General features: G+C 40.8%; 7 protein-coding genes across 8 annotated transcripts; 5 read left to right on the top strand and 2 right to left on the bottom strand.

Moving 5' to 3' along the window:
- Positions 1-477: 477 nt before the first annotated feature.
- Positions 478-2,136, top strand: LOC122576062. Its single transcript, XM_043745851.1, has 3 exons — positions 478-918; positions 1,044-1,216; positions 1,299-2,136. The coding sequence occupies exons 1-3, from the start codon at positions 665-667 to the stop codon at positions 1,616-1,618; spliced, it is 747 nt and encodes a 248-aa protein (XP_043601786.1). The 5' UTR covers positions 478-664; the 3' UTR covers positions 1,619-2,136.
- A 967-nt stretch (positions 2,137-3,103) lies between these two features.
- LOC122575896 lies at positions 3,104-4,480 on the top strand. The gene is made up of 2 exons (XM_043745385.1): positions 3,104-3,521; positions 4,059-4,480. Exons 1-2 carry the CDS (start codon positions 3,104-3,106, stop codon positions 4,478-4,480), a joined length of 840 nt encoding a protein of 279 aa, XP_043601320.1.
- Positions 4,481-6,899: 2,419 nt separating this feature from the next.
- LOC122575375 lies at positions 6,900-8,048 on the top strand. The gene is made up of 3 exons (XM_043744199.1): positions 6,900-7,266; positions 7,364-7,423; positions 7,511-8,048. The coding sequence occupies exons 1-3, from the start codon at positions 6,900-6,902 to the stop codon at positions 7,750-7,752; spliced, it is 669 nt and encodes a 222-aa protein (XP_043600134.1). The 3' UTR covers positions 7,753-8,048.
- Positions 8,049-8,232: 184 nt separating this feature from the next.
- Positions 8,233-9,578, bottom strand: LOC122575369. Its single transcript, XM_043744179.1, has 3 exons — positions 9,293-9,578; positions 8,492-8,674; positions 8,233-8,423 (listed from the first exon to the last, which is right to left on the bottom strand). Exons 1-3 carry the CDS (start codon positions 9,576-9,578, stop codon positions 8,275-8,277), a joined length of 618 nt encoding a protein of 205 aa, XP_043600114.1. The 3' UTR covers positions 8,233-8,274.
- A 4,455-nt stretch (positions 9,579-14,033) lies between these two features.
- LOC122575374 lies at positions 14,034-15,003 on the top strand. The gene has a single exon (XM_043744198.1). The coding sequence runs from the start codon at positions 14,147-14,149 to the stop codon at positions 14,924-14,926; it is 780 nt and encodes a 259-aa protein (XP_043600133.1). The 5' UTR covers positions 14,034-14,146; the 3' UTR covers positions 14,927-15,003.
- Positions 15,004-15,310: 307 nt separating this feature from the next.
- LOC122575326 lies at positions 15,311-17,836 on the bottom strand. The gene is made up of 3 exons (XM_043744108.1): positions 17,476-17,836; positions 16,785-17,244; positions 15,311-16,371 (listed from the first exon to the last, which is right to left on the bottom strand). The coding sequence occupies exons 2-3, from the start codon at positions 17,035-17,037 to the stop codon at positions 16,184-16,186; spliced, it is 441 nt and encodes a 146-aa protein (XP_043600043.1). The 5' UTR covers positions 17,038-17,244; positions 17,476-17,836; the 3' UTR covers positions 15,311-16,183.
- Positions 17,837-20,462: 2,626 nt separating this feature from the next.
- LOC122576071 lies at positions 20,463-21,898 on the top strand. 2 transcript variants are annotated; one of them, XM_043745871.1, is made up of 3 exons: positions 20,463-20,627; positions 20,723-20,953; positions 21,579-21,898. In XM_043745871.1, the coding sequence occupies exons 2-3, from the start codon at positions 20,767-20,769 to the stop codon at positions 21,896-21,898; spliced, it is 507 nt and encodes a 168-aa protein (XP_043601806.1). In that variant the 5' UTR covers positions 20,463-20,627; positions 20,723-20,766. The 2 variants fall into 2 exon arrangements, with proteins under 2 accessions (XP_043601806.1, XP_043601807.1); XM_043745872.1 differs by having other exon boundaries at positions 20,691-20,953.
- Positions 21,899-24,401: the final 2,503 nt, after the last annotated feature.

Below are 24,401 nucleotides of genomic sequence, written 5' to 3'. Positions count from 1 at the left end.
TAATCAATCAGTTTACTTCCTAAGTGACCGAAACCACAATTTCACCCTCGTCGATAGTACAAAATGCTATTTAATGATACCAAGAATTCTTTATCAAAAAGTCATAGAACATACTGCAGCCCTGAGGCAAGAGGACCGAATCTTCTCGGAAAGGGCTGCGACGCGTGAGCACGCTTCTTCCAGTAATGTCCTCTCTCTCTCTCTCGCTCTCTCTCTCTCTCGCTCTCTCTGGCTCCCAATGACCAATCGTCCGATGGGCGAGTGTGCGCGTGTGCAGAAAGCGTCAGGGCTGGTTCGAGCTTGCCACAGCCAAAGAGGAGAGAAGCGAGAAGGACCGAGCGAGCAAGCGCGCAGAGGCGCGTCAACGGGAGAGACGCGCGCGACAGGGAAACACGGGACGACCGCCTGGAGGAGAACCAATAGCTCGTATGGGTTGTAACCCAGGCGGGGACCCGGTCGGTGGGGGCCATCAAAATTTCAAAAACGTACGCGGACCCCTTTCGCGAGGAGGATAAAAGGCAAGCAATCGTGATTCTTTCAGTCAGTGTCGATACGATCGTTGCAATAATTCCAGCCGTGCACGCTTGTGAAAGGACCAGTATATACATATACATCTCTTTTTGGATTTTCCACCTGGTGACTCCGGAGTATACGATCGTAGAAGATGTTTAAGTTCGTGGTAGTCGCCGCACTCGTCGTCTCTTCGGTGTTAGCTGCCCCCGCGAGCCAAGATGAAGGCCAACAGCCGTCGATCCTCGAGGAAGCTTTGGACGTGTACGCATCCTGTTCCGGTGAAGAGGACATATCAGTGTGTTTGAAACTGAAGGCGTTGCGATTCGTCGACAGAGTAGCCAGGTCTGCGGATATCGATGTTGTGGATGGATTCAAGATCGTGCAGACCGAAGAAGCTAAGAATAGGTAAGGCTCGCCTGTGAAAAAGTGAATGGATCGTAGAGACGATTCAATATGAATGGAGATAAGTGGGAGTTCTGGATCGATTCGTGAAATTTCATAATAATTTACGCAAGGGTTTTACTTTTCAGCCGTGCTGACAATGGCAGATCATTGAACGATATCGAAAGTACTCTACCAGCCGAAGCGGAAGCCAAAGAAGCCGCCATCGACGAGGCCATCCTCGACAGAACTTCCAAGTTCCTTTCCACCCACACTGTCGAACTGAGTCTTCCTGAAGAAGTATCCCGCTCGTTCGACGAAGGTAAAATTATTAATAAGAAAATATTAATAAGAAAAATTTGTGTATCGAGTTGGTTGCTCTAACCTTCTTCGTTTTACTGCAGCTCGAGGAAAGAAGAAGAAAATCGTCAAATCTCTCATGCCAATCTTACTGCTCTTGAAACTTAAGGCTGCAGCCCTCATCCCTATCGCTCTCGGTGGTTTGGCTCTCCTGGCCCTTAAAGCACTCGCAATCGGCAAAATCGCTCTAATCGTCAGCGGTATCATCGGTCTTCAGAAACTTCTCGGCAACAAACAGCAAAGCTACGAGGTAGTGGCTCACCCAGTGCATTCATACGGCCACGAAGAACACCACGACCACCACGGATGGGCGAGATCAGCAGGTTCTGATCTCGCGTACAACGCGTACAAGCCCTCCAAATAGTTTATTTTCCGCCATAGTTTCTTCGTTTCAACTCACTACCTTCGTTCACCAAAGTGATCGGTCAGTCGCTGACGATCACCCGAGGACTGCACGACTCGATCCTTCGAGGACTTCGAAACTCATGTGTAATCGATCTGATTGAACGTTTCAATCGACCAGCAAACACTTTATTAAGAGGCTATCGTTCCATTGCGCGTGACCAGTGACCAAACGTGACGAACTGTGACGATTGACGATCGATCAGACTGTTCGACGTTAGCTCAGACTGTTAAAGACATGTTGTTAACACGTGGTGTCCGGACAATTCACTGCCGGATTACGATCGTTACGGTGACACAAGCGGCAAGCTGTCAGACAGACTTTACTAGTAACAGTGGACGGTGATAGTCGAGTCATCCACGACTCACCCCCGAATTGTGGTATCTTTCTAAGAGTTAACGCTTCGAAGCGACCTCGATCGCAGATCTCGGGTCGAACGCGCTCGGACTTGTAGTCAGTACCTGTACAGGGCTACCAGATTTCATCCAATGATTATTTATATCACACCCTTCCCGGGTTGCCATATAACTTAACGAAATATTTATAAATAAATATAATTTTATACGGAAGCAACGCTTGTTATGTTATTATATTATAATCCTTCCCCTTTTCTTGTAAATTGAGTTTCACGTGTCTCATGTGACGTTCTGAACCTTATTCTTCGAACGTGCTAACGAATCATTATTACATTAACACGAATCGATATTTATTCAAACACTGCTTTCTTCCAACATATCCACTCTCTATCGGTCCACGTCAATATAGACTATCGTCATTCTTACAATTAGTTTTATTCGTCCTTCGTGGCAGAATTTCTCTTCGTTGCTTCCCGACCGACGTTCTGACAGTTTAACGAGATTCGCCTCTCGTACTCTCGAAATTGACCTGCTCGGGTGCATCCGGTGTATCGAGGCACCCTCGATCTCTCGTACGAAATGAAAAGAGCCAGACGTACTTTCGCTGCTCGTAAGATCCGCCGAGTGAAACCGATTGTTCCGTCGCGTGTGAACGCCCCCTTGGCGCCTATATAGTCGACTGATCGTGGGTGTTGGATCAACAGTATCGTTTTGGAACCCGGTCGCCTTACTTCCACTTCGTTACATCTTAAGAAATTTTCCATCTTCGCGTGATTTCCTTCCTTCGACAACGAAAATGACGACGAATAATTTCGTTAGGTGAGAATCGACTACTTTGAGGGAAAATGGATCGATCGTACGTTCGATAAATTTACTGAAACACGAACTCTTTTACGCAGAATGGAACGATCGGCCTAGTCGTATCCAGGAAACTTCCGTCACGGAACAATCCATGCGAAAACTTTATCAACTTTCTCTACGATCTTCTAAAAGTTTTGTTCTCATTTATGAAACCCATATCGTTGTCATGAAGCACGGATTGAGAAGCTCGTGTCTTTTAATCTTCATTTCCACGGGTATCACAGCGATCATGGAGCCAACCGAGGAATCGATCTTGGATAGCGAAGAACCAACCAGCTTCAACGAAGCTTTCGCTGCCTGTTTGGCTCGAAAAGAATTTGGGACCTTCGAATGTGTCAATCGTGGTACCCTAAGTGCTCTTCAATCGCTTAATCACAAGGATGATCTGGATTTTGGAAACGTGCACTTGGAAAGGGCTGACGGTCAAAGTAGACAACTTCTAGATTGGGATTACGATCCAAAGGATTTTGGGAACATCGTGAAAGCGACGACTAAATTGATTGAACGTAGAAGTCTTAAATGGAATTTAGATAACCTGTATCCAGGATTGCAGTTGCGAGCTGGGCCGATGTTAAATGGGAATGGGATTATGGAATTCGTCATCACTGAAAGAGCAACGTCTTTTGGTGATAGGCAAGCTGGTCCAGGTGAATCCTACATGCTCTATGAACTATTTTCTTATCAAATATTCTCAGTTTCTGTTCTTTTGTTATCTGTTCATGTTATCTGTTCTGTTCATTTATTAATCGTCTGTAAGTTTGTTATCGTCCAGGCAAATTCTAGATGTTCTAAATTTGATCACTGCTAGGAAAAACTTAAATTATCTCGATTTTATGATAAGTAGTTCGTTCAACCTTGAAATAAGCGCGGAAACGAACCCGCGTTCTCCAGGGTTCGCATCCTCGCTGAGGCGGCGTTCGCCACGTGCTACTTTCAGGAAGCACCTCTAGTAGGCAGCACGGTCAAGGCCATTCACGTTGAAGAGGCTTAACGCTCCATTCATAATTCTAGAATATTTTAATATTCATAGAAAACATATTACTGAAATATCTATGACATTACGAATCTGATTTTCGTCTGCTGCCTATTAATAGTTTCTACCACTTTGAATATTTCTATTTTTGGGTAACAAGATTAAGAATGTGAATACGGCATGTCTAAATCCTGTCATACAACTTTTTCAGGAAGGCAAATGATGAGGCACCTGTTGATACCGTTCCTCCTAGGCTTCAAATTCAACTTGGCATCTCTTATTCCATTGCTATTTGGATTTTTGCTGATACTCACGAAGAAAGCTTTATTATTGACGAAGATAGCGCTGGTGATTAGTGGTTTGCTGGGTTGGAACTCTTTGTTGTCTGCTGGCCCGTCTCATTATCCAGGGGGAGGATTCCATACGCATGGACACGAGATACCAGTCGGAGGATTTCCGTACTACGAACATTATAATTTCCATCATAGACCGTATAGGGTATTTCAGGGCAACGACTTCGAACCGTACAGTCAGCATGTGATTAGAGAGGTCGTCGACGTTCACGATAACACGGAGGAACTGGTGAAGAACAAACGGAATGGCAAGAATTTCGTCTGGGTAAAAAGTAGTTGATGTGACCATTTATGCTTTCTATTACTGTGATCGATATGGTAATATCTCGTAAAAAATTGACTTCGTTTGAATGTTTCTACATAATGTAGCCTGGAAAATGAAGAAACTTTTAAATTCACACGATATTGCACAGTATTATATACCCGTTGCTACTGACAGGATGTGTTTATTCAATATTACAACCTTTTCCACGAAACGTACATGTTTAAACTGAACCACTGAATAAAGCTTAACTTCAGGAACAAAACTATTCAGCGCGCAACCGTTTCTTACGAGCCCGTCCCAATTACACAGAATTTTCTTTCCTTCTTAATAAATATCATTGCTTTTTCCCCCCATTTTCCAAATAAGGATACTCCTGACAATTAAATATTTTCAACCGAATCGCATTTAACTTCATCAGCATCTGCCCAATATAGAAGAATTGCAGATGATGAGACTAATTAATTATGATGGAATCGAGAAGATGAATTACTAAAAACTTTGAAATTACACTCAATACCCTTCAGCAATAATCCAAACCTCAATAAACCCTCTTCCTTTTAACAGTCGTTTAAATTCTCTTCACATTTGCATTCCCTCCATTCACTGATCTCTGTTTCATATACCACATCATTTCATATCTCTCACTGTCGTTTTCGTATGCCTTTCGGAGTTCGTCCTAAAGGAAAGACGGGTTTCACTCCTTCGCAGATCCATCACTCTCAGTTCACCGTCGTGGCGTGTAACTGTATCGTCGACTTCCTCCTTCGCAGGAACGTATCGTGTCCGGGAAACGCTTTTGCTCGTAAAGGCAATAGCGTTCATGGTCCCGTGAACGCCCACGTAGCTTCACCACGTGATTGCAGAGCTCCTTATGTCAAGTGTGACGATGAACACGGCATACATTACCAGGACGACGATCGACGGTCGACCGTAAAAGTTAGTCGTTTTCCGCCACCACCACAGCCCGCGACTTCTACTATTCTTCATCGCTGTTTGAGTTATTTCTGCACTTGGCTGCCCTGATCGAACGTGCGTGACGACGGGATTCGTTACGATGTAACGGTTCATTCTTTTCCATCATTATGGAATTCGTTATCATACTTAAATCTCCCCGTGTTTAAACGCAGGAATCTTTTATAAAATCATTCCATCGTAAAAGATCAAATAATGATGATAATCCATTTCCTTTGGTAATTGTTCTCCCTCGCCCGAAGTGGGGTAATTGTGGTCATCATCTGCAACAAGAAACGACGAAATCGACGAGATAACGAGTAGAAAAAAGGGCGTCCTGAATTTTGAGACAATACTCGTTGTTATCTGTGTCGAGGTTCCGACGACACGTCGGAATTTTGGTTTTTGCCAGGCACCGTGATAAGGCTGTTAAGGTTTCTTCTTTCCTCCGGTACGAAGTAGGGTAATTGCGTTTGCTACCTGAGAGATGACGCATGGAGAGATGACGAACCATCGGACAAGGAGGTACGATAAATGTTGAGAAGAGTGTCCTGGATTTTTCAGGCCACAACTCGAACAGCCGTGAACAGTGGACATTTTTCATATAAAATTTCATGCGCGCATAATTGCCCAGGTCATTTGTCGGATGTGGCACGTCATGGTCTGTAATCCGTGTCGGATTAACAGTATCTCGGCGAATCGCCTTAACTAATTCGTGGTGACTAATTCATCGGCGTGCATAATTAAAGAATTATCTGTTTGGTACGATGCATCGTTTACCGAGCATTCATCTTTAACGAATGCAAACAGGAACTTTCGCCGCCTAATAAAAACACTTCGAATATGAAACTTGATTTCTCTAGTTTCCTTTCGTTATTCAATTCTCGTTACATAATAAATTTTTATCCTATTACGAGATACTTGCGATCTTCAAATCATATCTGATTACGCGCCAAAACTCCTAAACCATAAATAAATTAAGAACTTTTATACCAAAGAATTCTTATACCAAATCCTTTAGATTATTTATTAAGAAACAGAGAAACCGGTGATTATATATAAAAAATAATGCGTGAAACGCAAGGAACTTTATTTTAGCCTGGATTCGCGATACTTGTTAGAAGCGGCCTTTAATTTCCATTTGAGAGCCATTCCACGAGGGTTTCTGCTTCACTTGGCAACAGGGTCAGAGGGATACTTACTTACGGGGCTGTACGACATTGTTTTGGTTCAAGAGTCCCTACTCCTGGAGGAGGAGGCGTTAAACAGCGCGTAGATCAGGTGTGAGTTAACGTCGTAAGGACAACTTGACCGCTGGTAGGAGAAACGTGAAATACCCTTATATAAGAGCGACGACGCAGCGATTCGAATTAGTTCGCAATATTTTTCGAGCGGTTAACTTGATCGGCGCGGAATGTTACGCGACCAAATTTAAACTCTTCGGTGTTTCTCGATTTTATAGTATCGCGTATTTTGAAACACGATGGGAAAAAACAGGACTGGTTACATCATTTTTATCACTCACTTGATGCTATTGTTTAACCTGGCGCTGAGTAAGAGCGAGTATACCAAGTTATTCGACAAATGCGTCAGAGAGAAGAACGCCTTCGACTGTTTAAAACGAAAAGCTTTGGACATTCTGGATTCAGCGATCAACGATGATACCGTGTACGTGTTGAACGATTATATCTCCATTGGAAGGGATCCTGCAGCGATTGCCAGGAGCGATAGGTCGTTCAAGGATGAAAATGGGACGGAGCTTACTCTGGATCAAAAGCTGGATAACAAGTTCTACGAGTATCTTACTTCTAGGAACGTGAAGCTTACTATTCCTGGAGATGCGTTTCAAGGTATGCAGGTTATTCGAGTTATTTAGACTATAAATTCCTTTCGAATAAAATTAAATTTAATTAAAGAGAATTAAAAAATTGGATTCTTCACTTATAGGTCGAAAGAAGAAGGACAAAGGATACGGTGCTCTCATGATGGGTGCTCTAGCAGTGGGAGGTAAACTACAAATTAATAAAAAATACAACAAAAATTATAATATAGAGGTATCATATATTCAAGTACTGGTGAAAACTTAATTTTTAGCTATGATGGCGCAGCTAGCTTACGCTAAAATCGCGTTCCTCGCTGGCACTGCCTTGCTTACTGCTAAAATAGCGTTAGTTTTGAGTGCAATTATTGGATTGAAGAAACTGGTGTCCAGTCAAGGAGGCGGAGGTCACGAAGTGATCTACGCCACAGGTAGCGAACATCATGGTGGCGGTTATGGCGGAGGAGGATACGGGGGTGGCTGGCAAAGGTCCGTCGACGGTGTTTCTCCTACTTGAATCGATTAAACCCTGTGGAACTTAATTTATTTCATGTACGATACTTTGTTTAGGATAAGCTAGTATAACGGATAGAGACGTTTCTCGTTTGTATATAAAATAAATCTTGACGTTGTCGATAGTTGTATTTGAGTAATATTAATTGAAGAAATTATTATGTGAAATAAGACTACGTAATATTTATTAAGAGTTTAAGTGTACTTTTTAATTTAGATATTCTTAAGTAACTCGCTATTTCTTCAGAATAGCTGGTGAAATACTCTATACCAAAAATTAATAATATTGTATTTATTTAATTTATCTTGTGTATACGTCACCCATATATTATATAAACATGATATGAATAAACAATGTTAACAGAATATATATCTTCTAGTGATTCTATATATAAGTAATTCTATATTTTCTGAAAACCTTTCTTGTTTTTTAATTCAATAATAAAATAATAATCGACAAATTTATTTTGTACTGTTTATTATCCAAAATAGTTGGTTATTTATAACATTAAATATTTCAGATTTCTTAGTAGAAAATTCTTCGTCGTTTCCGATAGTTATAACCATATTCCCCAAATCCACCCTGGTGGTCGTAGTCCACGTCTGTGCTGAAACTATGCTCGTAACTATGATATGGATGTTTGATTATCTCGTACGATACTTTCTCTTTGTGTTCTGAAAGTAAAATGAACATTTATTAACGCTCTAGGAATAAAGGATATATTTTAATAGATTTCACTTACCAAAGGCTTTCTTTAATGCGATCGCGGCTGCAATCACTAGAGCAACTTTGCCTACAATTAGAGCTTTCCCAGCAATCGCAGCAATAGCATTGACTAATACGTAAAGCATAGTCAGCTTAGACGCACCTAGGAAATACAGCAACATCTGTCCATACTCTCTGTTCTTCTTTCTTCGTCCAGTAACTGAGAAAACGAAGTTGTATATTAATTGTTAATAATGCGGTTTCCGCAATACTAAATTCAGATGCACATCTATCTACAACAGAAACTAAAACATGAATAACAAGAAGCCTCTCCTGTCACGCGATGTGCAAGATTGTTTGTAAAGATAGCGTTAAAAGGAAACACTGGAACGGTAGCGTTAATTGAATGATTACCATGTAACTTAAGTAACTACTTAAAATCATCTTCATGAAACGGGACTTCATATTTCTACGAGGTGTACACAACAAAACGAAGCGAGATATCGTAAAAAGAATCGTTCGACACGTCTACTATGAAGTTACTCAGTGTCTGACCGGAACGTTCTCATTTTCCTTAACGCAAGATGTCACGCGCATACGTAAATTTCGCAACGAAGATCTTTTATGAATGATAGTAAAAGAATAAATAAAAATATAAAATAAATAAACACAAAGATAAGCAAGAGTATAGAAACACGTATAATAGAAGGTATTAAATTAGATTTACATCCGAGTTAATTAGTAAGAACCAAGTATTTATAGAAAGATCCGAGTGCTTCCTATCAATGGACACTTCAATTCTTCAATTATCTTATTTTTATCACATTCTACGACTCACCCTCTTCGACACCAGAGTTAGCTTTCCTCAGTTCCTCTTTCGCAATCATCCTGGCTTCTCTACCCGATACTTCATTCCTTCTATTTTCAGTATGCTGCATAGTCCTGGTTATACATTCGGTAGAATTCTTACCCTGACTGCAATCGATCGGAGTCGGCACCTCGTTATACGTATTTCGATATAGCAAGGTGCAACAGCATGTGGCCAGAAGACCAAACAGCTGTACGACGAAGATCGTACACCGAAGCATGTTCGACGCGAACTGACCGGCCGAACGAATGATCATTTTTATAGGAACAGATATAATTAGTGATTACGACATACAGACCGTGAATCTAGCTGCGGAACGTTTTTCTATGCAACTTGTTTTGCGGTATCGTTCGATCCTACGTCGCGGATACGATACATGCCGAGTCCGTTAGCAAATCCAACCCACGCTCTGTACTCCCTGTTAATTGCACCATGGTCGTCCAGTGTGAAAAAACGATATCTTGATGCATTGAAATCAAAAGGATCTGTGCTAATTACGCGAGGTTTGGAAAAAGCGCGTAATACGCGGAGTAACTAACTGTTAGAAGAAACACGATGGTCGAGTTACTGTTCTGTGGGATAAACCGTTTTTTAGTATAAAAAAATTTAATGTTGAGCAGAATATTGAACGTAACATCAAACAACAAGTGCCAATTAACATCTGTTACATCTTACTGCTTAGTTAAGTTCCATCTTCCATATTTTGAATTTTTCGACTTTTTCGAATGGAAAATATCATCAAGTAGCAGAAATTACTCACGACTGACGATGAGTTACGAGAAACATGTACTTGATGTTGAAAGTAGGAATGGAAGATTGGTTTCGTAAAACATATTGTGGAGAACACTTCAAACGTGTAACACTTAACGCGTCTATTAAGCACTGCGAAGTTATCGTTGGAAGTTGCCATCGTAGATAGAATGAAACACTGTATCGGAGCTGAGGCTACTTCCCTAGCTCCGCCTTTCGCGTGGTTTATACGACAGGAAGTAGAAAACAAGGTTTAAAAGGTAGCACCTTTTTCTTCGGTAGCTTTGTGTGCCACTGGGCCGATCGAGCATCCTCGATTCACTGCTCCGAGGTATGCAGGATTATCCTCGTAGTTTGCGAAGGTCGCGGGTTACGCGCGACTTGAAACTTGAAACCGTGCAAACAACGAAATTTCTCCGCACCTTGTTCCACGAAATGTTTAATTTTTCTAATGAAAATTCTACATTGGAGGTGTTTATTGTTTATTCACGGGGGGTTGGATAAAATGGAAGACAAGAATTTATTCTCATTAACTCATTAACGAGTAAAAATTCTTTAATAAACCTCGACTATGAACAACGTAAAACAAATAAATAGTACAAAATTCTACAACAACCGGTGGATGACTTAATGCAGAAATTACATCGGTCATCGTAAGATTACGCTTGCTGCTTCACCTTCGCCATTCAATTTACGTTGCTAAAGGCAACCAATGAACAATTTCGCGCATCAGTGAACTTTCATCTCATGATAGAGATCCGAGCATGATATCTCGAGAAGTATATTACCACGAGAATTTATAGCAGAAAGCTAGCTCGAGGCAAAATCAAACAGTAGCTAAACAACGAGAATAAATTCGTGGCTCTCTCATGGAGCTAATGAGCCAGGTTAAAACCTTCCAAACATCTATTGCGGATGGCTGACCTGAATCTAACGAGAGTCGATTATTTGCCGAGAATTATTTCCGGAGAGTATTCTCTCGTCGTTATTGGATTAGTTGCCTCATCTTATACTTTGAAATGTTCATCCAGCTTCTGTGAAGTTGTATGTTTGTGCCACGCGTGTAAACATTTGTGTAAACTCGCGGAAAATAGATTACAGACGGAAATGATCGAAGAGATTCTTGGAAACGAGCTTCTAGGTGCGATAAAACAACGAGGAATTCAAAATGAACGATTTAAAGAACAAATGTCTAAGACATAATGTCGGATTAATTATAAACTAGAGTAAGAATTGGATTAAAAATACGTTCAAGTTTCTATAGGAAATAATTATTAACAATTGCGTTGTTACGTACCATCATATTTATGATGTGAAATTTATAGCACTTTCAAGTTAAAGAATTTCTTTGTGTCATGAGAATTGTTAATAATGTTTTGGGAGATATCTGTAATCGTGGACACATTTTCGTCTTTTAAACGCGTTCAGGTTTTATATCCTGTGAATGGAAGTGAATCTTCGCGTTTGTAAAGCCACTTGAAAAGGAACACGCGGAACTATTCATGCTGTGACACTAACGTATTCGGTCATTAATTTCGCGCGTCCCCGTTTACTAGTAAACCAAGAACTTTCCTTCCCAACAATAGGAAACGTACCAGTGTCACGTTTACTACTTGATTGTATTATAACAAAGTAGACTGCGTCTTCCTAGCAAACATGAGCCGAATTTCTTAGTTTCTAAACATCAAATCATGATAATGACTTTATTATGACTATAAGCAAAAACATAATTATGAAATAAAAAAGAAAAACATATAAACTACGGTATTAAAAGAAAAAGTAGCACAATGATATTATTACAGAAGGAAAAGAAATAAAGAAAGAAAGCAGAGTACCAAAATGAGCGACCACTCTATTACACGAGCAGTGCTTTATTACATTAATTCGAACGAAACACCAAATTTACGTACATATTCTCGATATATCTGAAATAGCAAGATAACATTTCCAATCACCACTGACACGTTTCTCACAAACTCACCGTAAAATCAGATCATAGCCAGACACGTGTACTTTCACACGTTTCAATGTAATTGCCATGATTCCTTGGAGCATCGGCTGTTCGATCTTGCTAGTGCTTTTACGCGCTGCGGAGATTCAGTTTTCGTCCCATTCTTCGCCATAGAATTCGTCTACGACGATGTTTGTGTGAATTCACCTGCGTGCCGCGAATGTGGCACGCGCGTTAACACTGTTCGTCTCGGTTCGCCGCGACCTTAGCTATGGGATAATCGCTAAGTAGGTAAGCGAGCATCGAGGATGCGTCGTTGTCGCATTAGAGATGCGTTAACCTCGATCGGGTGTACACGAATATTGCCGCGAGATCGCTACGGTGACTCATACCGTTCGATCGAACTATTTTTCATAATCCTCTCAAAATTTCAAGTTCAATCCATTCACGTGCAGTCCGGTCGGTTGGTCTGAAGCATCGTGACCGTTTCTTATCGGTTTAAGCGTTTCGCTGCTCTTTCTAAATTTTTACGCTTTACAGATAATGAACTTCTAAATCAACACTGCAGACTTGGAAAGAACATGTTGAACATGGAAAATTAGAGAATATGTCGGTAATTTGTCATTTGTAACCAGATTCTGACAAGAGAATCCACATTGTCCCTTATTTCTTTAGGTGAAAATTTAAGCAGATTTTTATGAATGTTTGGAGTCAACCTCTATGGAAATCTGCAAGTTCAAAATGGGGAACTAATGGAATGAAAATTGTATTCAGGTATGATAGCGGTTTAGAATAGGAGAGTGAAGATCTTGAGTTTACTAGGTTCCAATAAATCTCCACTGTCTACAGGCGTTTGTTTTCCTCGCTGCGGACACGCCCAGCTGGCCGCGGAAAAAGAGGAAGACTGAGTGAAGGTGAGGAATTGCAGTCTAGTGCAACAGACGAAAAAGGTACAAAGCGAGGTCTCGTTCTTGACGAGACGACCGTAATTTGCTCTCGTTGTTACGTGATTCGTTGCACTGTCTACATCTCAGGATTACACACCGAAAAACAATCTTCCAGACCCTGTTCCATAATTACAACCTGTCTAACGAAACACTAATTCATCATTCACGGTGAAACGATCCAAATAATTTCCATCGCTCTATTACTACATACGTTATCCTAATATATTGCGTATTGTGCATATTACTGAAAACCGCGTCAAACAGGATTATCAATTATATTAATAGACAACGACCATTTATACAAATTCATATGCTTCGTGCGATTCACAGATTAAATACGCGTATATATCAAGGAAAACCTGATCAATAATTCCAATCAAACGATTCAAGGAAATTCTCGTGTAACGGCCGCATAAATCGCTTTAACATCGTTCGATTCACTATAGACCGAATCTGGACCGGGATCTCGCAAGATACGGAGAGGAAGAAACGATAGGTGGAAGGGACAGGCGCGAGAGTTAAGGCCGCGGTTCGTCCACGACCTAAAACTACTTCCAACCATCGTGATGGCAGGTCAACAAGGTCACGGTGCCAGGCGCTTCTATGAGATACATCCTTCTGTATCTTATCCCCTCTCTTATTCCTTTAGACATCAGCGAAACTTAATGTCAGGTCGTTCCACCTTCTTCTATCTTGATCTCGATGCTTGAGTGGGTCTGTGTGTCAGAGCGAATCGTATGCTCGCGGTGTGAGAGAATCTTCGCGGGGAGCGAGTGCCGAGCGAGGAAGGAGATACACAGATAAAGTAAAGCGAGTGCGACTAGACGAAGCGACAAAGAGAACAACAGAGAAGGTTGGTTGTTTAGAGACCGTTCCAGGGGAACCCTCAAGATGCGCGGGGTATTGTCATGTGTACCAGTGGTACAGTCTTCGGGCTGTTGGCACAGCTCCTTACGTGGGAGACAACTCAGCACGGTTCGCGAGGGACTGCGGATCGCTGGATGGTATATATTTGTCCGGCCGCATGCTGCTTACCGCCAGTACCCTGTCTAGATCCTGAAGACCGCGGAAGTGCGCTCAGTGATCTCGTGAATATTCACGTTCTTGTGACACAACGCTCGTCCGTATCCCTCGCCGAGGATTAAAGACTCGCGGAAGATTATTACCAGGAGAACGATGAAGATGATCGATTTGTCCAAGTGTGTGTTCGTCTTGTTGGCGTGCTGTGTGGTCTGCTACGCGTCTTCGATAGCTAAAGAGGAGGACAGTCTCGTGGACAGGAGCTTCAGAGCGATGTACAGGGTATACGAGGACTGCCAGCATCGAAACATAGCAGTCTCGCCTTGCTTGAAGAAGAAGGCGATCGCGTTCTTCGAGAGATTAGGCAGAATGCATACCCTTCCTCTGTCGGAGAACTTTGAATTAATCAGGATCACGGACGAAACCCCGAAGAGTTCTGTGTCCGAATTAGAAGCCACCCTTGGCAGAACTATGTCCAGCAAAGATGAGATTCTGAACGAAATTCTGTTCGACCGAGTGGCTTCGCTGCTGAACAGCTTCAACGTTCAAATTCGATTGCCTAGAACCAGTCCTGGTGAATTGAAACAAGGCATGGAAGAGGGACGTGGTAAAATGAAGAAGATGATGGGCATGATGATGATGGGAATGGCCATGAAACTCGCGGCGTTGATTCCCATTGCCCTTGGAGTGCTCTTCTTGTTAGCTGGAAAGGCTTTGATCATCAGCAAGATCGCTCTTGTCTTGTCTCTCATCATTGGACTGAAGAAACTCTTCAGTCAGAAGCAGAGCCACGATCACGGCGGTTGGCAGCAGGGTGGCGGAGGTTGGGACAGGAGTCTCAAGAACGTTTTCGGCTCCACGGAGTCGTCGACGACGACGGAACTAACCCGCAACTACGCGCAGAATCTGGCCTATTCGGCGCGACATCAGCACTGATCGCAGCAAACGAGGGGAATAGCAGGCCTTCCGGTTTCGTTCGGCGTGCATGGCACCTCAATGGTAGCCGTTCTACGTTCTAGACTGACCGACGCATTTACTATGCATAGATGAGAAGATAAGTAAGCGAAAGAATGCGGATCTGATTGATAATTTTTAATTGATAGATTCAATGGAATCGTAAAAATAGGCACGTATAATAAAGTTTCATATCTATACGCAAGATATACATCTTCTCGTCTCTGCATAGAAATTTCGACTAACAATTCTACAGCGACGATGCGATTTTCTTTGTTACATAGAGAGATATTCGTTGAGCGTTAGACGTTTATAGATTCTTCGTGGAAGGGAATATTATAGCCGTGAGAACTTCCACGAGAAACACCAAGCCTCTCTTCAAGAAATCGTTGGCGCTTCTATGTATATTGTTCAATTATTTATGAAGAAACATGCGAATCATCTAACTCTCATAGTTGATTAATTATTTTCTTCTAAATTTTACCCTGTAGAAATTAATTTGAAAAGTATCTAAGCGACACAGATAACAGTGAATGCGGGAAACAAGCGTGATAATTGTTAGCTAAATGCATATCGTGAACGTTAGCGACATTTTCAGATGCCGTCACGCGACGGACGATACACCGTATACCCTAGCTGTCACTCATTTTCGTTTCCCGTCAACCGGGAAAGCATTCGGCATGATAATAGCTACGGAATGGTTTCCACGCACGCGAGCTTCTAACGGAACCGAGTCGAGACATTTTTGCGTTTGAAACGACCTGTAAGCAACGAAAATAACTTCTAAATCCGATTCGTAATCGTTTCTTCGCAAATATTCTGAGCTTCACCTCTCGAATAACTTAATTGCCTAAGATACGAGTTATATAATATTTATTGAACGCCATGATATTTATTACTACGATATAACTATTGTTAACCCATTGATTTTTGTAACATCGACTTTGCCGATGGATCAAGACTGAGATCGAATAAACAGGCACGTAATCGACGTGAATAAGGAAGATACAACGATTTAATCATTTTTATCGCTTATTCTATCGCTACACAAACGAGATACATAATATGTTACATTCTTACGCCTACGTCCGATAGGATCGTATGGTTCGCGGCAAGACGATACGTGTTCGCGATTTACGCGATCGAGAATTCAAAACTAAATGCATCGACCAATCGTGACGATCGTTCTGTTACCGAAAGGAACAGTATCGATCTCGTACTTTGACAGCGGTGTTGTTCTCACTTTACTTTCAGACCGAGAACCGCGGCGAATAACGCGAAGAAGAAGCCCGCGAGTAACGCAGTGGCCTTTAACAGGATTAACCCTCCGACCATGGTTGGAATCAGAGCGACGAATTTCAGCTTGTAGGCCATTAGCAGCGCCATTATTGTGCGATCCATCTTCCGCTTCCTTCGGCGAGGACGGTCTGTAACCGATTGGAAGAGGTAATTGTCATAGTTCTTCGTTGATTGCCGCTGCTTTGCAATCGATCAGTCTGTTATAGATGTTAGAAAATTATTTATTTAAGAATGAATTTCCTTTTGTTCATAACTAATGACTACGTATCTTTTCGAGAAGTTCTCTGTGTGTTTTAATGTAGATGATAATGAATTAATAAATGACATTGAAAATTGTATAATTAATTGTTGTTATTTGGTCATAAAATCGTTATCGATTAATTCCTGAATTTTTACCAATGAAAGTATTCAAAGATATTTAAGCTCTGTAAATGTGCGAAATTTAGATAATTCTAATGAAAGAGATCTCAACGTTATGTAGCTGTTATATACAAAAATATTAAGAGAAATCGGTTGGATTAATACAAGGATTGGATATTACCTGGTGCGTGTAAATAATCTTTCGACAAACCCAAACCAGTATTCCTGGTTAGAGTTTTCACTACTTTCGTTTTATCCTCCCCACGTAGCAGAGCCGTAGGTGCAGCTTTATTGTGAACCTCCTTGATAACCTTTTTCGCAACAGGATACTCTTTGTGGTTTGCATGCTGATTGTCCGACTTCAAAGCTTCCATCACGCGTAATACGCAGCTCAGAGTTAATAAAATCGTAACTAGATTCACTTTCGATTTCATCTTCTCGAGCTCGTGTGAGTTTTATTCACGATCAAACACGACTCCCAGTTACATCGTCGATGCATTCGCCATCAATCCCTCGGCCTACAACGATCCTCAACCGCATTCGATCCGTTAAAAGTTTCTTTCTTCCGGTGATTACGATAGAGCCGTTTCTTCCAATACTACCCGAACCATGGCTTTCCTTAATTGCCTATTTCGATGTTTCTGAAAGCGTGAAATGATAACTTAGTTTGGTGTCCTAGTAGAATGACTAACTTTAAGAATAACTATTAAGCTATACTCATAGCCTTGCGAAATAATATTTCAAAATTACAAAGATATTAAAATTTGCTCAAGGAACTAATTTCATCTAAAAATTAGAAAAGGGAAGATTCACTATCGAAGAAGCTATCTCAAATAGTCGCCACGTCAAAGTATATAACTTACGATACGTACGATTTTACTTAATCTCCGGAGACGATTATTCGACGAAGCTTCCAAAAACACCGTGCGAGTGCTCCTTCGTGTGTTCCTCGAATTCCATCAACGCCTGTATCTGATCTGTTTTGAGAAACCTTCACGATGACAAATTATAACACTCACGTTCAAATGCAAATGACGAAATGATCGTTGCCAGGTTTGTAGCGGACGGCAACAGCGTGCAACCGCGACCGCGAACTAACTGATGCGCTCTTGATTCCTCGACGGCGACCTGAGGGGCTGGGCAGGGTACCACGCCGGGCACGCTTCAGTTACCAGCAGGATCGACAGTCCGTGAAAAATGAGCACCGTGCGACGAGGCGGCAATATATGCGTGCGGTAAGCGCTATGATCCAAATTGTCGACGGCAATATATGTGTCAGGTTATATTGCCGAACGGTACAGCGGATTACCCTGACGTTCACGATGAAGAAGGAAGAACAATGGGCAGGTGGTGCGCGCGCTTGTATCGCGAGTAATCACATAGTACCAACGATTGTGCCATGTAAACGATGATTTTTTAGTTACGCTGCACTGCTAACCGGGCCGATGACAAACCGGCTAGTGGGATTGATCGATGACTGCTTTGTATCTGGGTGGTGCAGTTTCAGTACAATGTATAAACTTTGGTATTTATATAATGGAAGCACAAAGGGAGGGGATTGAGAACGAAAAATGGAAAAGTGAAGTTGAATGTCTTTGAATCTGGGTGGTGCAGTCTAAATAACACGTATGAACGCTGGTACTTCTGTGGTAAAAGAACAAGGGGAAAGAAAATTGGGGATAAAAAATGGCCAGAATCGAAGCCTTTTCCTTCCAATAATAGTAACGAGGCGAGGAAAATAATATATCTCTAAATTTCCGAAATTACAAAAGGAAAGTTTAGCAGGAACTTTTACGCATTTTTGATGCAAATATAACGGTTTCTGGTCTCAGTACGAGATTAAGGGGGTTGACAATCGTTTGCGTAGAACAATAATAACGAAGAGAGGAAAAAATGACTGCCAATTTTCGAGATTGTAAAAGAACACAGTTGACATGGGTAAAATGTATTTTGGTGTTAGTGTGGCATAGGAAGAGTTGAATCTATTTTGATAGAGTAATGACAGCAAGCTGAGATAAAAAAGCGAATTTTTGAAAAGATAAGAGTAGAAGGGATGAAAGGTGTGCAGTTTTAACAGTTCCGCTTGTTACGAGGTTTGTAGCGCGGAATTCCTGGAATCGAGGAACCGCGATTCCATGGGAAATCGGTGGACAGCACGCGATACAGTTTACGACGATCTAACATGAAGACAGAATTCTTGTGTTAATCGCGTACGTACAGATATAATCGTAGAAAGTTGCTCTCCTCTAAATAAATGCAGTGTACATCACAAGCATTGACATTGTATTGTTAATTGGAAAATTATGTTACGATTATTGCCCATAAACACACTTTCCAAACCTTCTTTTCAATGTTATCGTTTCTATCTTTATAATTTATCGTTAAAAATAATAGTAAGCTAATAATAATAGGGGAGGATTATTCGAGGTCACAATTAAGATTAATATAATTTCTCAAAAGCTTGGATTTTCGTGAAAATGAAATTTTAAGAAATCGAACGTTCAACTAAGAATGAACGTTCAATTAAAGAAATGGAGTGAAGATTAACACAAAAGTCTCGTTTGAAACGAGCTTTCCGGAAAAGGGCCACCGGAGCAGAAATAGTCATGTCGTGTACAAATCGAGGAAAACAGAAACGTTGTCGGAGCAGTTCTATTCATGTGCCAGCTGAAAAAGCATTGTAACGTTCCACGAGGAAGCGAAGGGCAATTTCGTAGCTTCCTGCGTGAATACGGTGACGCGAATAATTGCGCGAGAAACGGGACAAACAGCAAAAAGAAGGGGAAACAGATGAAAGAAAGGGAAGGACGAAAAGCCTAGACCTGCAAAGTCATAGTCATCATTGCGGTCCTCTTTTGTTCTTTGTTTCGAGCGTTGCATGTCGTTATAATGATCGATATTGCCGCTTTATTTCCAAAGAAATATAACGGTCGAGTGTTGTTGACGATTAAATGGCGAAGAACACGAACTCGATTCTAGATGTCTGTGCAAAAACTATCGGAAACGGCGCGATAACCAGAACGATCGTGGTATCTTTTCAGAGAACTCAATCAGAAAGATGATTTCTTTTATACTTTCTTCGGTCAATCATAATTAAGTAATTGTGCGTATCACTTGATTCAGAGCGCAAGAAATTTTAATTGATCCCATAGTAAAGCATATTATAATTAAGGATAATCGGGAGATCCGTTGTGCACACGCAACACGTTAAACAGATCGTGTTTACATCCGGAATCACGAAAGCTTATCCTTCTACTTGCAATTACTCGGCGATTTAGCATGATACACCGTGAAAATTTATAGACGATCCTTCTTACGTGATTCTGCGTAATTAACGAGTAGATGATTTCATACACGTTAATCAAACAATTAACAAAGCATGCATAAACACAAAGTACTTCTTCTTCCAGATTCAATGAATCTCCGCTATACAAGTTAACCAACAATTTTCCTTAAAATCCGAGTCTCCATATCTCAGCAAAATCGATTTCCACGATTAGCCAGAACGTTTTCTTTCGCGATGCGATCGTTTTCGTTTTACATCGCGTCGTTATATAAGTCATATTGCCAGCCTCCACTTTGCTAAGACACGTCCCTGTAAACAGACCACGCTTGAACAATCCAGATCGATTACTCGAGTGTGAAACGAACCTCGATTAACGATCGAGAACGGGACACGATCTCGCATCGTCGTCGACGATCGACAGATTCTTCCACCGCTGAAAATGTTACAAAGACCTATCGTCTTCGACGTCGTCCAATGATCAGAGAGAACAGAGACGGAGGTGGACGTGAATGGACAGTGAATCCTTCGTCACGCGTCAGTACCAAGTTAGATGGCGGTCTCCTTCTCTGGGCTTTTCACGTTTCACCTATATAAACTAATGGTCCGGCCTAGGGCGAATGTCAGTTAACATTTCATTTGCCAGCTGGACAGTTCGCCTGTCATCATCTTGTGCCGTCATACTTTTTTCATCGTCAGATCTTTCGATGATCGTGAATCATAGTTTACTACAGCTTTCAGGTAGCATCTATTCTTTTTGTGAATTTTAGTGAGATAAATTGAATCTTTTTATTTCTCACGAAGTGTGTGCCGCGCTGCTTCTCGATTCTCCGCAGAATATTAACCACTGGTGAAAGAAATTGTCAGATGAGACAGAAGAATGCTGATGGTGTACCCGCTGTTTCTTCTGCCTTTGTTAACGGCGACCGAAACCACGCAGCCCACGATGATGCAGGAGAGTTGGAAGCCTCAGTTGGAAAATTCGACGACTGCTACGGACTGGATCAGTGATAGCATTCTGAACGCTGTGGACGATGTTCTTCCTGTGACTCGTTCTTCTTTCGAAGGTATACGGACTAGACTATAGATTCTCAATGGTCCTTTATTACCAATTATAATGGAGCCTTTACTACCAGTTAATAACCTAACCCATTAGTACTAACAACTGTAATCTGATTTAGTGGATTTAATTGTAAAAAATCGAGTATTTTTCGTGAATGTAAGAATGTGAATGTAAGAAATTCGTGTGATCGATAGCTTGGAGAGCGTTACGTTGATGCGTTAATCGACTGATTCCATGTAACAAAGGAACGTCACATCAGCTAGTTAGCGATGTCTAATGCGTATCATAATGTGAAGCTCGGTCGTTTATAGTGCGTGGTCGGGTAACACAAAAGCCATAAATGCTTTCCACTCCAGTTCACCTTATTACCTTGTACATTTCATGAACGTGACTAATAAGAAGTGCTTCCTTTTTGCTTCCGATGACCTGCGTTTTCTGGTGCATCTCCGATGACATAGAAACGGTACCCGATTTTATAGCGATCGAGAATATATGAAGCATTAAATGACCAAATATCATGAAATAATCAAATTTATACTCGAATGTTTCTCCGACCACAATTATAATATTTCTTTCTCACTACAATCGGAAATTAGTTTATAATACACATATAACTCATTTTGTTGCAGCTCGCAAGAGGAAGAGACACAAGCTGAACAAATACATCCTCCCCTTGATTGTGGGAGTTATATTAATCAAATCGATTCTTCTGCCTATAGCGTTGAAAACCTTGGCTATATTAAGTGGGAAGGCAGTGGTTCTGAGTTTGATGAGTCTAATTCTGGCAGCTATCGTAGGATTGAAGAAGGTCGCTCAGGCTCACTCGGCAAGTTACGAGGTGGTGAATATGCCAGTGAATAAATACAAGAGACAGGACTTTTTCGAGGGCGACGACACAATGGACACTGAGCCTTACAAATTTTACAGGGAACGCCACAGGAAAAAGTAAAGACTCATTATTGTTGAAAATGTTGAAAACGTTTTGTTCATTTCACCCTCGACCCCTACGTATTTTATAATTCGTCGGTCGATAGAAAATTAAATATTAATTTTATTTCGAGACTTAACTATACTTAACTATACTTAAAGCTGATAAAACTTTCCTCGTTCAAACTGACGCAAACGAAATTTGCTAATTATTCCGTAATGCAACAGGAAGAAGCCGAGAAGTTAGTAAACGAAAGACTAAGCGAACCGTAGAAAGTGTTTTCGAACGGTAGCGAATCGTCATTTTACGCTTGTAAATGAAATCGTGCTTGCAGTAAGGGATGCTCGATTCCTTGGAAACGATGCGTATAATTCTATACAATGCGTATAATTAATTGCTCTAACCTGTTATGATTGTGATTACATAATTGCGCTGCTTGAACGCCAAGTGAAAGTTCATCTAGAATTGCCAGAATTATAAACTCGTGTGGCAAGCATCGCGACTGATAAATCTTATCGACAAATCGATATTTCCATTGTTAAATTTTCATAACTATTTTAAGTATTTTATACCTTATTTTAAAAATTACTCGTATATCTTCTTTCACTAGATTGTGAATAATTAACATTTTCTACCGAATCGTATTTTTCATTTAATTTATTCACTTCAGCTTAATATCGTTACAAAGATTGCTAAATTTGAAGGAAATATGAAAGAACATTTATTGTAATACGCATAACTGTTTGTTCCAACTGTATCATAAAGATCGTTTTAAAACATTAAAAGTCTTCTTGGTTGAAACTAAAGCGGTATTGAGAAATAAAAAGTTTCAAGACCGTAGCACGGTTAAAGAAGGAAGAAGTATGAACTTTGACAGATATTTTCTAAGTTGGAGATCATTATTTATAAAACTGTGAAATCGTCGTTGTCTAGAATAGATAAAAAGATTAACCACGGAAGATACCACAACCATTTGAGAAATCCAGGAAATGATAAAGATAAAAAAAGAATGAGCCACTATTAAATAGGACAAGTCATCGACCTTAAAACCTACAACCTTCCACTGTGCTTTAAAATTCGTGGAAAGGTAATCCGATTCGCCAAACTTTTATTCACTAACTTCCAATGGTTCCTAATATTACATAGCTTTTAAACCTCGAAACACTTATTAATCACAGGTTTAGATAAACCGTGTCGGTTGAAAGTCGAAATCAGATGAGACGACGATCAGAAGAAAGTCATTCAGACGTAACAGCAGAAATTGAATCATCGTTGAAAGCAAAGTGAGTAGTCGCGAAGAAATTTCTCCGTTTAATATCCGATATACCCATTCAGCATCTTCATTCTACCTTTCTCGATGTATTCTTTTCTGTTCTCCATAACTGTACAAAATTTACGCTACTAGAAATAATTACAGCATTGCTACTATAAATGATTCTACTGCGTTAACCAAGCAAATGAACGTGATGAGGTTCTAGAGAATTGGTGGAAAGCACGATGGTTCGTTGTAACAATCGGAAGTCACCGACTTCATGAACGGACGTAACCTAGAAAATTAATCGCGAAAATTCATCGAAGGGATACCGTTAACGCGAAGATGACGAAGTTCCTCGCAACTGTTAAATATTTAAAGAGACCCGGAACGAGACAATGGAGCAGCGCCCGCGAATAAGGCAGTTGCCATTCCGAGGCACGCGCCATTCGAAAAAAAGAAACGGTCCCGATGAGATGTACGCATTGCTGGACATTGTTTATTGTACGAATGACATCGGCTGGACTACTTCGCGTCCATTATCGAATCAGGAATTCGCGTTAAATTCTTATTAAAAAGAGAACAGTTATCCAAGTGCTTAGGTATAATATCTAATTAATAATTGCTATTATGCACTATTTAAGAAAGCGATAGAAAAGGAATATCGAGAATAATTACCAATGCACCTATTAAAGCACTGACAAGAAATATGCTTATCGTAATTTTTACTCTGTCCCATTGAGCCACACTTTAACATACCGGCTATTGACAGAGCAAACAATGTCGGAGAAAGTAGAATTTTCTTCGACGATCTGCGAATGGTACAACCTTAAAAGCACGAAAAATTCCATATCCCACGAAAACATACTTTGTAAACGTTGTATTTAACAGTTTATACCGAAAGGAAACGATTACCTGAATAAAATACGCAGAACTGAATACAGAGAATGACACCGGTATTCACAAGAGGGAAACTGTTTAGAGTGGGTCTTATATCAGAAAAAATGTCCACGATGCAATTTGTAGCTTGAGATGACCGATGACCGATGGGTCAAGGCGAGCTGCTTGCTGCACGTGGAAGTGTCCGAAGACATCGGTCTCGATCGTGGAAGATTTTCCAGTTGAAGGATTTAGAGAATAGAATTTACTGAATGCCCGTGAAGATTAAGGTGAATTATATGCGCAGAGCCTCGATCAAACATGTTCTCGACATTAAAGACGGTAACCTATCGATGGGTACGCTATAACCGTCTGACGTCTTTGCAATTTATA

Source organism: Bombus pyrosoma, linkage group LG15 (assembly GCF_014825855.1).
Source record: "Bombus pyrosoma isolate SC7728 linkage group LG15, ASM1482585v1, whole genome shotgun sequence".
Classification (NCBI taxonomy): Eukaryota; Metazoa; Arthropoda; class Insecta; order Hymenoptera; family Apidae; genus Bombus; species Bombus pyrosoma.
Note: the sequence above shows the minus strand (reverse complement) of the source record. Positions and strands in the feature narration are given on the sequence as shown.

Coding starts and splice junctions, on each gene's coding strand:
- LOC122576062 (XM_043745851.1), top strand. CDS start 665: ATGTTTAAGTTCGTGGTAGTCGCCGCACTCGTCGTCTCTTCGGTGTTA. Junction 919..1,043: donor ACCGAAGAAGCTAAGAATAG/GTAAGGCTCGCC, acceptor TTTACTTTTCAG/CCGTGCTGACAATGGCAGAT. Junction 1,217..1,298: donor ATCCCGCTCGTTCGACGAAG/GTAAAATTATTA, acceptor GTTTTACTGCAG/CTCGAGGAAAGAAGAAGAAA.
- LOC122575896 (XM_043745385.1), top strand. CDS start 3,104: ATGGAGCCAACCGAGGAATCGATCTTGGATAGCGAAGAACCAACCAGC. Junction 3,522..4,058: donor TGATAGGCAAGCTGGTCCAG/GTGAATCCTACA, acceptor CAACTTTTTCAG/GAAGGCAAATGATGAGGCAC.
- LOC122575375 (XM_043744199.1), top strand. CDS start 6,900: ATGGGAAAAAACAGGACTGGTTACATCATTTTTATCACTCACTTGATG. Junction 7,267..7,363: donor TCCTGGAGATGCGTTTCAAG/GTATGCAGGTTA, acceptor CTTCACTTATAG/GTCGAAAGAAGAAGGACAAA. Junction 7,424..7,510: donor GGGTGCTCTAGCAGTGGGAG/GTAAACTACAAA, acceptor CTTAATTTTTAG/CTATGATGGCGCAGCTAGCT.
- LOC122575369 (XM_043744179.1), bottom strand. CDS start 9,578: ATGATCATTCGTTCGGCCGGTCAGTTCGCGTCGAACATGCTTCGGTGT. Junction 8,675..9,292: donor TAACTCTGGTGTCGAAGAGG/GTGAGTCGTAGA, acceptor TCGTTTTCTCAG/TTACTGGACGAAGAAAGAAG. Junction 8,424..8,491: donor CGCATTAAAGAAAGCCTTTG/GTAAGTGAAATC, acceptor TTTTACTTTCAG/AACACAAAGAGAAAGTATCG.
- LOC122575374 (XM_043744198.1), top strand. CDS start 14,147: ATGAAGATGATCGATTTGTCCAAGTGTGTGTTCGTCTTGTTGGCGTGC.
- LOC122575326 (XM_043744108.1), bottom strand. CDS start 17,037: ATGAAATCGAAAGTGAATCTAGTTACGATTTTATTAACTCTGAGCTGC. Junction 16,372..16,784: donor AGATTATTTACACGCACCAG/GTAATATCCAAT, acceptor AATCGGTTACAG/ACCGTCCTCGCCGAAGGAAG.
- LOC122576071 (XM_043745871.1), top strand. CDS start 20,767: ATGCTGATGGTGTACCCGCTGTTTCTTCTGCCTTTGTTAACGGCGACC. Junction 20,954..21,578: donor GACTCGTTCTTCTTTCGAAG/GTATACGGACTA, acceptor ATTTTGTTGCAG/CTCGCAAGAGGAAGAGACAC.